Genomic DNA, 12,180 nt, shown 5'->3' on the forward strand with positions numbered 1-12,180 from the left:
AAAGCAGTATTTTTATAAATCATTCACTCAGGACAACTGCACCATGATGCTGTCTGTCTATTCAACCTATCACGCTTGTGTGGACATGGGGAAGAAGAGAGTGTCTCAGAGGAATACAGTGTACTTTTATTGTTTCTCCTTTCCCAAGGAAAATACATAAGCACGAGTATCATTAGCTCTGTCATACTTCCCTGGGTGCAAGTGAGATGCTGCTCTCTTTACACTGCTGTTTCTTGTCCTCTGTCAAGTCATGCAGTGTAGATATTTTATCCTCTTCATGTCTCTGCTATAAAACCTCTGATCATGTAATCATTTTATAAATATAGCATATTAGTACATCTGGAGGGCTAGTCACGCCGTGGGTTTCAAATAAATTTAGCTAGTCATGAGCTACGTTGCTGCTATAAACAACCTCTGTGTCCTAAATTAAATAACCACAGAGTACTTGGAAGAGTTCTGGACACTAGTGTTCTTTAGTGCAGGTAAGTGACAATTTTGCTGGTTACTGTGTTTCTTTAGATGTGTGGGGTCAAGTTAGGAAACAGTGAAACTGAAATGTCTTTATCAGGTCTTTGCTGCTGCTACTGTATTGTGGATTTTTAAATGCTAATATGTATAGGATAAAAAACAGACATGTAAACCATTAATCCGAAATGATATATTTGTGAGGTGCCTTTAAAGATTAAAAGACTTATGCCATACGTTACTTCTCTAAGTAGATTTACATCTGTGACAAATCCAAAATTTATAATTTAAGGAGGTTTTCAAGACTCCCAGACATTTGCTCACTTCATGACTCAGCTGGAATAAACCCTTGCTATTATGTATCAAGGATATATGCTGATGTGAGAATGATTTTCAATTAAAAAAATGCTTGGAGAGATCGGTCATTTATCTTTGTCAAAATTTAGAGTGGAACTTAAAAAGAGTTATAGAGGTTCTGTTTCTTAAGGCCACCTCCAGCTAATCTAACATGGTATAGAAGATGTAATCTGCTAAATCATTTGTGAGCAATACCTATCATTTAAAGTTAAATGTTGTCATTATTGTTGTTGTTACTGAGTATTTAGTTCTGTCAGTCACTGATATGTAAACTCTCAAGGCTAAGGTACTGAGTAATTTTCTTAGTAACAGTTAACTCAGTGAGCAGCTAACTTATCCAATGATGGATAAAACCTATTCACCAAAGAGGTAGATCCTACTGGAGTTTTATCCACTTTGCTCTTCTCAGACAGGGGAAGAGGATGAAGAACTATTACAATAAGGATTCCCATCTGTCTTTGTCACATGTACCTCCTATCCAGAGGCTTTGGAAAGTTTGTTGGGAAAGTCTAAAGATATATCTTTGGTCAGTGAGGAGAGTTAGAGAGTACAGCTGTTAGCTTTTGGATGTGAGTAGGAGTTTGAGCCACTTAAGCTTTGGCTGCTGAAGTAGTTAAAAGCCCCATTCTCCTACCTAAATTGTTTTTGCTTATCATCTTGCATAAAGGAATTTAAGTGTTTAGGAAATGTCCATGAGCATTTTACTCACCATATGAGTAAATGAAAAATGACTAAAAAGCTAAGTGTTAGAGGTCAGTCGTGGGTTTTTGCTTTGCTTCTGTGAGGGAAAATGCAGAAGGTAGTACAAGATTCTTGTTAGATCACTGTGTGGAAAATGGACACAGAACAAAAGGACATCATATACAAATTCGTTATTCTCCATTCTGTGGCTATTCTGAATTAGAAAAAGCAATCTGAAATAGTATTTATGAAATTATCATCCATACAGATAACTCCATGGGCTGTTCCCAGAACATGAAAGGTAACATGTAAAGGTAAAGCCCCATTTCCTGGATTGGCTGCAGTCCATTATGGTTATGATGAATAAGTCAATTAGGTGTTGCTAAAAGACCTGATGACACAGAACATATCTGAGAAACCTGAGACTCTTCTCTCAGGTTTCTGGTTAATTAAGACCATCCAATTGTATATGAAAGTCTCCATATTTTGTTCACTGTATCCTTATTTGTAGTGGATCTTTGTAAATAATGAAGTGAGGGATCTCTAATAATAGGAGAGACTCAAGCTTTCCCAGGTATGCCTATAACAGTTCTTTCCACCTGCTGACTACAGCTATGTTTGTAGATTCAACAACCTTTCAAAATATGTAATACAATTTTGAGCTCACTGGCATTCCTTTGCAAGACATGGCTTAAAATATAACTCCATTTCAAATACATCAGACACCTCTTAATCCTATGAGTACTATATTTCTCTTCAGTAATGCTCCATGAAAAAATAAAGAAGGGATTTCTGTCACAGAAATCAGTCCAGTGTTTTGTTATTTACATTGTCAGTGGAACAATTGCTTTGAATAATTTGTTTGCTCGCTGAAGTGCGAGGGAGTACATCTGTAATAAATTGCCTTGCAAATATAACATCTATCATGCTTGATGGCAAACATATTTGTGCCTCAAGAGTTGAGAAAGTACAAGGAATATTGTATTTCAGCTGCTAATTAATACATCTTTAAAGACCTAATTAATGAATAACCTTGTGAAAAACTGTCTGAAAATCAAGATGTGAAGAACGCAGTGATAAAATCTGTGAGACTGATTCACTTACAACTAGAATACAAACCAATTAATGAAAAATGTCAATAATTGTGCTGCAGAGCTGAACAAAGACATATAAAAATGTGTAGGAGCCAACCTCAGCCATTACATGTCTGTATTCATATACCGTTTTAATTTATTGATATTCATAGTTATTCCTACCTGAAGATCAATGAATACATTTAAACATGAAATCTTCTTAGCTTTATTAGCTGTGGTATAGAAACAATACAGAAGGGCTTTTTTTTTTTTTTTTTTTTTTTTTTTTTTTGTGGGGGGGGGGGGGGGGGGGGGAAAAAAGTTATTTTTTTAATTAAATTTTTATTTTTAAACACTTATACGAGTAGAAAACTCAAAATTAACTTGATTTATTAGACCATTTAGGATTAAGCCCTGTGATATGGAAAAACACTGATCTCTGAAATATACTTCAGTGAAAGCTGGACTAATTAGTAGTTTGGAAGTGTCACTGTCTTTGTTTGCTTGTCTAGGAGCTGGCTGGCTTAGAATGTGCTCTTGAGGGAGCAGGAGGGAACATTTCAAACTCCCCAAACATCTGGGCTTGTGTCCAAGTGTCAGGATGACTTTCTCCAGCCTGAAGCAGCTTATCCCTTTCCACTTATATTTATTCTGCAGTGTAGCAGTATTTTGGGGATCTTTACAGGCCAGTGCCTCTAGGGAGACTGGGAACTGCTGTGATCCTTGCCTACATGCTCCCCACACATGCATGCAATATGTGATCTGAAATACAAACCAACTTTGATCCCTACAGACTATTAAATCTGCATATTTGGAGAGTTTAGCTACAAATTTACCTGTAAATCTAGTGTTTATTATATGTTTATTATTCATCACTGCCTGTAATAATAAGCATTGACTACAGTAGCTGGGCTTGGCTCAAACTTCGGATGCTAATTTTGCATTGCTGTGTTTCCAGTGTCTTCACTGTAAATTCACTGTGTTGGTACAAGCAGAAGAAAATCTGTGAGAAAACAAAGAACTGCAGATGTAATCATTTAAGTTTGTCTTCAAGCCTGAAGGAGATATCAGGATTCACCCTGATCTTTCTTTTTGCCTTGGTGGAATGCTTGAAGAGTCTGTATCACAAATCTTTACCATTTAGTCAACGTATTTTTAAAAAGTACCCTTGATAAAAAGTGAATTTCTTACCACTACCACATCTGAGTTACCTAGGATATAATCTGCACATCCATGTCAGACAACGTTTTGTCAGGCTGCCATCACTTACATGGTGAGAAAATGTAAAGGATTATTGGTGGGAAGGTACAACCTCTACTGCCACATCACTAACATCTGCATCTTGTGTCATAGGCCAGCACTATACAATGGGAGACACTGCTTTTGTATCTCCCACACATTATATTGCTGAAAAGCCCTTCTTCTGTGATATATTTCACTAATAATTTGTAAAACTGAAAGAACATTTATAGAATGTTATATAAGAAAGGTGAACTGACAATCTCCAGCAGATTAAAGATGTAGCTGTTACCCAGGGAAGATAGCATTAAGCTGTCAACCACCTAGTTATGTCTTGGCATATGCTGTCTTCAGATCTTATTTGTGGCTGTGTTCAATTTGAACAGAATAGTCTTCAGGAGTTTTGATGGACGCCTCTTACCTCCTAGCTGCATCCCTCTTGTATCTGGTTTTATAATTGAAGACAAATCCCAATGCCTTGCAGTCTAATCCAGTTTGTGAATAAAAATCACATGAACTTCTCCATCTTGAGTCTCTAATAAATCAGTGTCTTAATAAAGAACAGAAGACTTAACCTGGCAGACAGTAAAGCGGGGAACAAGTCAAGGAAATAAAGTACTTATGGAATTCATTCAGACTTTGTGTTGATTAAGGCCATCTAGTTCCAGCAGAGCTTGAGTGCTCACCTGCCACTTCAATGTCTCTCAGCAGTTCAGCTCCCGCAATAGCCCTACCAAAACACTGAGCTATGAATTGTTCTATTAAAATGAGTTAGATCCTGCAGAATGACTGCGGCTACTGTGAGGAGGAAGTCCTTGCTGATGTTTCGTGGTTCAGACAGATGAGGAGAGTGTTTTATTTTAGGTGATAACAGATTAAAACAATTTTTAAAAGGTACATCCAATTATAGATAAACCATTCAAACCATTCAACTGAGAATAAGGTCATAATTCTCAATACACTATTATTAACAGGTTTGTAACTTGTCTATTTTCTGCAGCCAGTACCAGATAAGTTATAAACTTACTTTCTGCATAATTTTTTAGTGCTTGTAAATATAAACAAGCTTTATCAACAGCAAAGATAGTGGATATAAAGCCATACTAAGGTAAAGAAGACTTTATCTTACAGAAATATCGATCTCTTACCAGTAACTCTGTGCCAGCATTTGGAGTAGTCTTACAGTGATGACAAATAAGGCAGACAGGCAGGAACCTTTCTTGGTGTACATCTGCAAAATTTGTTTTAATGCACACTGTGTGTCTTCCAGAGGACATGAAAGTGTTTTCTGGCTCAGAATATATTGTTCCTTTATGTGTTATGTATTAAAGAGAGGTGAAGAAAAAAGAGGCAAAATGCAGAGGGGAAAATATTTTCCCCTTCTTCCTCAGTATTATAACAGAAAGACAGATAATAAATAGCCCCACGTGAAGGACTTAGAGCCTGGAAAAGAAAATGATATCAGAAGGTCTGAGAATAGCAGAAATCTTGAAAATATCTTGTAAAGGAAAGGGCATGTTGCTTTCTCAGCTATCAGCAGATATTTCAGTGGAGTTTTGTTCTTTATTTTATTTATTTATTTTTAAGATCATGAGTGGTATAATAATAGTGACATCTAACAAAACCTAACCTTAAACAAAGTTTTAAAAAGTACTTTTATCTTGGTGGAAGCAATTATTTTTAGAAACCTTCAAAATTCTATTTTATAAGACTTGTTCACAGTGGTTTAGCATTTTTTGAAGGACTAAACTTGACAGAAGTCATTGGTACATGATGTAGCTGCATTTAATGAAAAAAAGTGTTGCGAGGCCTGCATTCTCACTAGTGATTCCAGGTTGTCCCAGGTTTGAAGGGACCTCAAGGATCATGAAGCTCCAACCTCCCTGCCTGGCAGGACCACCAAACTTCCATTTTTACTAGATCAGGTCGCCCAGGACCCTGTCCAACCTGGCCTTGAACACCTCCAGGGATGGGGCATCCACAAGGTCCCTGGGCAGTCTGTTCCAGGACCTCACCACTCTCCTAGTAAAGAACTTCCCCCTTACATCCAACCTAAATCTTCCCTCTTGCAACTTAAAACCATTTCCCCTTGTCCTGCTATTATCTGCCCTTTCAAAGAGTTTACTCCCCTCCTGGATATAGGTTGCCTTCAGGTACTGAAAGGCTGCAATGAGGTCACTCCGCAGCCTTCTTTTCTCCAGTCTGAACAAGCCCTGCTCCCTCAGCCTGTCCTCATAGGGGAGGTTTTAAGTATTCCCATTTGTGCACATAAGATGGCTTTCCCATCTTATATTTTATACTTGTTATACTTGTGCTATGACAGAGGATAAACAGTTTTCATATCTGAAACATCAGTTGTAAAGGCTTCTTTTTTTTTTTTTTTTTTTTTGTTTTGTTTTGCATAACTCTATTATGAAATAATTATAAGATTGTGCTAGAGATAGGTTTGATTTTCACTTGGTAGTACCATAACGTTTTGTTTGTTTATTTGTTTGTTTTTTGCATTTGAGCTTGTCAAATGCTCACTTAAATGCACAGCTAAGCACACTTAGTTACAGCACTGTACAAGTCATAAAACACAACTGGCCTCTGCTGTGAAAGGCATGCTTTAAAGTTCATTGATGCACTGAGGCTAAAATTCAGCAGAACTGCTCCTGATTCAGAGACTTGAAAACTGGAGTTACCAAGGGAAAAGACAGCAATACTGCAGTTTGCAGTATTGCAGGAATCATGCAGGTTTGCTGGTGCCACTCCCTAAATCCCTAAATAACACATCTACTGTACCTTTGAAATGAAAGTGTAAGTACAGCTTGTTTCCTAGTTCATTCATTACATCTACCTAGTAATTTGGTGTCAATGGTTTATGGGCCAGTTTGGTTCCATGTCTGATGTGGCAGGGCTACCCATGGACCCAGGTCCCAGGAAAGTGGGAATTGGGAAAGGGGAATGAAACAAAACAGTGGTAATGATCTGAGGAAGACAGTTAATTTACTAAATAAGATATTGGAATGCAAGATAATGCAAGATAATACTAAATAATTGGAATTGAAATTAATACATTAAATAGAATGAGAGTACCCAAAAAACAAAGGCCCTAATCTAATGCTGAAGGTGATCACGCAAGCAATCACATGCAAGTGTTTCAATGCAGGACACTTTTGTTTCTCCAGTCCAAATAACAGTGGCATGATTTAAGCTAACAGAGGTGTTCACATCTTCAGGTTTCTTTATACTGAGAGAACAGCATTTGCCTGTAGTAACTCATTCATTGAAAAAACTTCAGAAACCAGAGGAACAAAAATTCCCTGCAATTCTAATAAATTTACTTCAGGTAGAGATGATGGAAGGCATACATTAACATTACTAAAACACATACTGTTTAGTGGACAAATTTTTGCAGAAACAGAAGTGCTAGTGTTCTTTATTCTCAGGAAAATTAGGATCAGTCACTGTGCGAAATACAGTGAAACCAGGCTAGAGAGCGCACACACTGCAGAGATGAACAGAAAGGGAAAAGGAGCAACCTTTGCAAACAGTTTTATCTTTCCCTCCAAACAGAAACAGGAAACAGAACAGTAAAAAGACCTCTGGGATATGTAGTTCTTCTTCTCAGGATACAGGTGTATCCTGAACTATCAACAATTCACAGAACTGGAGAATTAACTCTTGAATTCCCAGGGATCTACATGATGTTATGATGTGGACTACTGATAATAAAAATCATAAAACTGTGACAGTATGGGTAGATGATCTGTGGGGACAAGAATCCACAACAATGTTATTTATATTTCTCATTTTAATTATTTGAGAGATCAAAAACTGTGTTATGCTTTGTAAGAATTTACTCTGAAATGGATCTTTTTCTACAGCTAAATACCTGGATTTCAGTGCAGGCTATTTTGCAAACACTTCAGTCCATTCTTGCTTTAGAATCTCCATTTTGGGAGTCTTTGTCATTTTACATAAACTTGAATGTTTATGTAAATTGAATGAATTTTCATTTTCTCACAATTGTTTATTATTAAAGGAGCATAAAACTGAAGCTTCAATAGGGAGTAGTTTTCATAATCAGGCTACAGAGCACTTCCATGACAGAAGTGTATCAAGGAAATTAACCTTAGTCCTGAAGCACTGTTTGTCAATGAAGACTGAGATTTCTTTCAGTAGTGTGTAATGCACTGAATCTAGTATTTCTTTGACCTTTGGGGAAGCTCTATGAATTGAACTCAGAGGAAATGTATTTCAGGAATCATCAAGCTCAGCATTCTGTTAATTTTAAAAACACCATATAGAACACAACAGAATATGCCCTTTGGAATCATAGGTTAATATATATATCACAGAATCACAGAATCACAGAATCACAGAATGACCTGGGTTGGAAGGGACCTCAAGGATCATGTAGTTTCAGCCCCCCTGCCTAGCAGGGCCACCAAACATACACCTTTACTAGATCAGGTTGCCCAGGGCCCTGTCCAACCTGGCCTTGAACACCTCCAGGGACAGGGCATCCACAACATCCCTGGGCAACCTGTTCCAGAACCTCGCCTAGTAAAGATCTTCCCCCTAATATCCAACCTAAATCTTCCCTCTTTCAACTTAAAACCATTTCCCCTTGTCCTACCACTATTGGCCCTTTCAAAGAGTTTACACCCCTTCTGATTATAGGTACCGTTCAGGTACTGAAAGGCTGCAATGAGGTCACCCTGCAGCCTCCTTTTCTCCTGGTTGAACAAGCCCAACTCCCTCATCCTGTCCTCATAGGGCAGGTGCTCCAGCCCCCTGACCATCCTTGTGGCCCTCCTCTGGACCCTCTCCAACAGCTCTGTGTCTTTCTTTCTTGTACTGAGGGCTCCATACCTGGACACAGTGTTCCAGATAGGGCCTCACAAGAGCAGAGCAGAGAGGGATAATCACTTCCCTATCCCCACTGGCCACCCCTCTCCTGATGGAGCCCAGGATACCATTTGCAATTCAACAGAGAAAGATTGATGAACTAACCTCTTGTTCTGCACAGTTTTCAACTGCACATTAAAAGATGGTCTCAAAACCTAATACTTTGATACCCTGAACTGCTGGAAGGAAACTCTACATGCCCATATAAATGGGGATCATGTGTTCACAAACACTAACTTACTTCAACAGTGGTTAATCTTTCGCCATATATTATAGGTAGGTGTTTTAACACCTTTCACAGGTAAGGATATGTTTATGGACACAACTATTGTGTGGCAGGATTAATGTGGATGCATAAAGATCAATACAGTGGGAACCCAAATTGCACAATTTATGATTAATAAATCATAATTTGTTAGTTCTTATAATGCTAGTTACATAGGTTGCAAAAAACACTAAATCATTCAGATTATTTTCATCAGATAGGTAACTCTTTGCAACTGTGTCTTTATTTTTGAAAGAGAAAAGTGCAAGGGCTCCAGAAAATTCAACATTTAGCTCCAATCTGTAGTTGATTTTGTATATAAATCCCTTCTATGCTACATTGATAACTGTGGGCACAAAACCCTAGAAAAAATATATATAAGGTAGACAGCACATTATGCTAACATTATTTTGGATTCCTTTTCTCTCAGGTAAGTTTAATGAAACATGATGCTACTGTTCCTTGTTTTTTCTTAATGCTCACATTAAGTGTTCATGATGGCTTGTTCTTGCAGGAGAAGCTTAATGTCAACAGTATGGGGCATCAGGTGATAATATTTGACTTTTCTCTCATAAGAGGACTCTGGGAGGCTCGAGTCAAGAAGAACAGAGAACGTCAGAAAAAAGAGAAAGAAAGATTAGAAAAAAGCTCATTAGAGAAGTAAGTCAACAATCCTGTCATTCTTTTTAATTAAATTCATTAATGTTATCATAGAATCACAGAATGGCTTGGGCTGGAAGAGACCCCAGGGATCATCCAGTTGCAACCACCCTGTCACAGGCAGGGCCACCAAGCTCCAGATCTGGTACTAGAACAGGCTGCCCAGGACCCCATCCAACCTGGTCTTGAACACCTCCAGGGAGGGAGCATCCGCAACATCACTGGGCAGTCTGCTCCAGCACCTCACCACTCCCTCTGTAAAGATCTTACCCTGACATCCAGTCTAAACCTTCCCCCCTTGTGTTTTAAACCATTCTCCCGTGTTCTATCACTACCTACCCATAACAGTAAGTTATTATATAATAAGTTATATAAAAAGTAATAAGTTGAATTCCCTCCTTTTCATAATCCCCTTTTAAATACTGGAAGTTTACCATGAGATCTCCTTGCAGCCTTCTCTTCTTCAGGCTGAACAAGCCCAGCTCCCTCAGCCTGTCCTCACAGGGGAGGTGCTTCAGTCCTATCATCATCTTTCTGGTCCCCCTCCAGACCCTCCAACAGCTCCTCATCTTTTCTGTATGGGTGGCCCCAGACCTGGATGCAGTATTCCAGATGGGGCCTCTCAAGGGCGGAGTAGAGGGGGACAATCACCTCCCTGTCCCTGCTGGCCACCCCTCTTCTGATGGAGCCCAGGATACCATTGGCCTTCTGAGCTGCAAGAGCACACTGCTGGCTCACATTCAGTTTTTCATCCAGCAGGACCTTCAGGTCCTTCTCTGCAGAGCTAATGTCGAGGAGTTATTCTTCCAGTCTGTATATGTATCCCGGATTGCTCTGACTCAAGTGCAAAACACTTTGCTCTGTTGAACCTCATAAGGTTGACCTTTTGAGTTTGTTGAGGTCTTTCTGGATGGCATCCCTTTCTTCTAAGGTGTTAAGCACACCACTCAGATTGGTGACACTGGCAAACCTGCTGAAGGTGTACTTGAGCTAGTCATTGATGTTTCTGATGAAAATGGTGATGAATACTAGTCCAAAGACAGACCCCTGTGGGACACTGCACGTCACCAGCCTCCACCTGGACACAGTGTCATTCACTGTCTACATTCTTCCAGCCAACTCCTTATCCACCAAATAGTCTACCCCTCTAATCTGTATCTCTTCAATTTAGAGATAAGGATGTGGTGGGGAACCATGTCAAAGGCCTTGCACAAATCTAGGCAGATGGCATCAGTCACCTTCCCTTTGTCCACCAGTATTGTCACTCCATCATAGAAGGCCAGCAGATTGGTCAGGCATAAGCCTCCCTTGATAAAGATACGCTGGCCATCTCAGATCGCCTGTTCATCCCTCATGTGCCTTAACATGTCTTCCAGGAGGACCTGTTCCATCATCTTTCGAGGTAGAGAGGTTAGGCTCAGCATCAGCCTGTAGTTCCCTGGGTCCTCCTTCCTCACTTTCTCTTAAATGGGAGTGATGTTTCCATTTTCCAGTACCCAGGGACTTCACTCAACAACCATGATTTTTCAAATATGATGGGGAGTGACCACATCAACTAGCTCCTTAGGACACTGGGATGCATGTTGTCTGGCCTCATAGACATGTACACATTCGGTCTCATGAGGTGATCTCAGAATTGCTCTGCCCTGGATTTACTCCCCCAAGTTCCCCCTGGGCCCAGGGATGTGAGCTTCACAGACACAAGAAATACAAGAATCCTGGCTGCCAGTGAAGAATGAAACAAAAAACTCATCTAGTACCTCAGCTTTCACCATATCTGCTGTAGCCATTTCTACTTTCTCAGTTACGAAAGGAGGTATGCTCTCTTTGGCCTGCCTCTTCTGGCTAACATACCTATAGAATCCCTTCTTGTTTTTAACATCCCTCACCAAGTTCAGTTCCATCTGTGCCTTGGCTTTCCTAATCCCCTCTCTGCAAGTCCAGGCAGCACCCCCGTATTCTCCCCAGATCCCCTTGTTTCCACAGCTGGTACAATCTCTTCTTTTCCCTCAGTTTGACCAGCAGGTCCTTGCCAAGCCATGCCAGTTTCCTGCCTCCCCTGCCCACTTTCTTATTCTGAGGGACAGAGAGCTCTTGTGCTCTCAGAAAGGCATCCTTAAGGAGTAGCCAGCTTTTCTCCACTCCTTTGTCCCTAAGAACACCTTTCCAGGAGATTTCATCCAACAACTCCTTAACAGAGAAGAGGAAAAAGCTTAAAGTTTGCTCTTCCAAATATCAGTGTCCTGACCCCACTCTTACCCTGGCCCACATTCCTCAAGATCACAAACTCAACCAGGACATGGTCACTGCAGCCTAGGCTGCGTCCAATCTTAATGCCTTTAATGATCGCCTCTGCATTGGTGAGCACCAGATCCTGCAGTGCTTCGCCTCTGGTTGGTCTCTCAATACTTGAACCAGAATGCAGTGTTATCCAATAGTATTGCTATATGCTAAGCATTGTCAGATAATTCAATTTTTCTTCTTTTTGGTTTGTTTTCTTGATTTCATTCCAATTTTCCTCAAAGATTTTAAGAGAAGTTTAGA

General features: G+C 39.7%; 1 protein-coding gene across 2 annotated transcripts in view; it reads left to right on the top strand.

The window, feature by feature from the left end:
- Nucleotides 1-373: 373 nt before the first annotated feature.
- Nucleotides 374-12,180, top strand: part of LRRC2 (leucine rich repeat containing 2) — a 70,725-nt gene continuing 58,918 nt past the window's right edge. The window contains exons 1-2 of one of the 2 annotated variants that reach the window (XM_015849336.2): nucleotides 374-482; nucleotides 9,491-9,636. In XM_015849336.2, coding sequence (XP_015704822.1) covers nucleotides 9,512-9,636 — 125 coding nt within the window. In that variant the 5' untranslated portion in view covers nucleotides 374-482; nucleotides 9,491-9,511. Of the gene's footprint in view, nucleotides 483-1,795; nucleotides 1,818-9,490; nucleotides 9,637-12,180 lie in introns of those variants that run through there. The other variant, XM_015849337.1, reaches the window with a different exon arrangement.

This window comes from Coturnix japonica, chromosome Z, assembly GCF_001577835.2.
Source record: "Coturnix japonica isolate 7356 chromosome Z, Coturnix japonica 2.1, whole genome shotgun sequence".
NCBI lineage: Eukaryota > Metazoa > Chordata > Aves > Galliformes > Phasianidae > Coturnix > Coturnix japonica.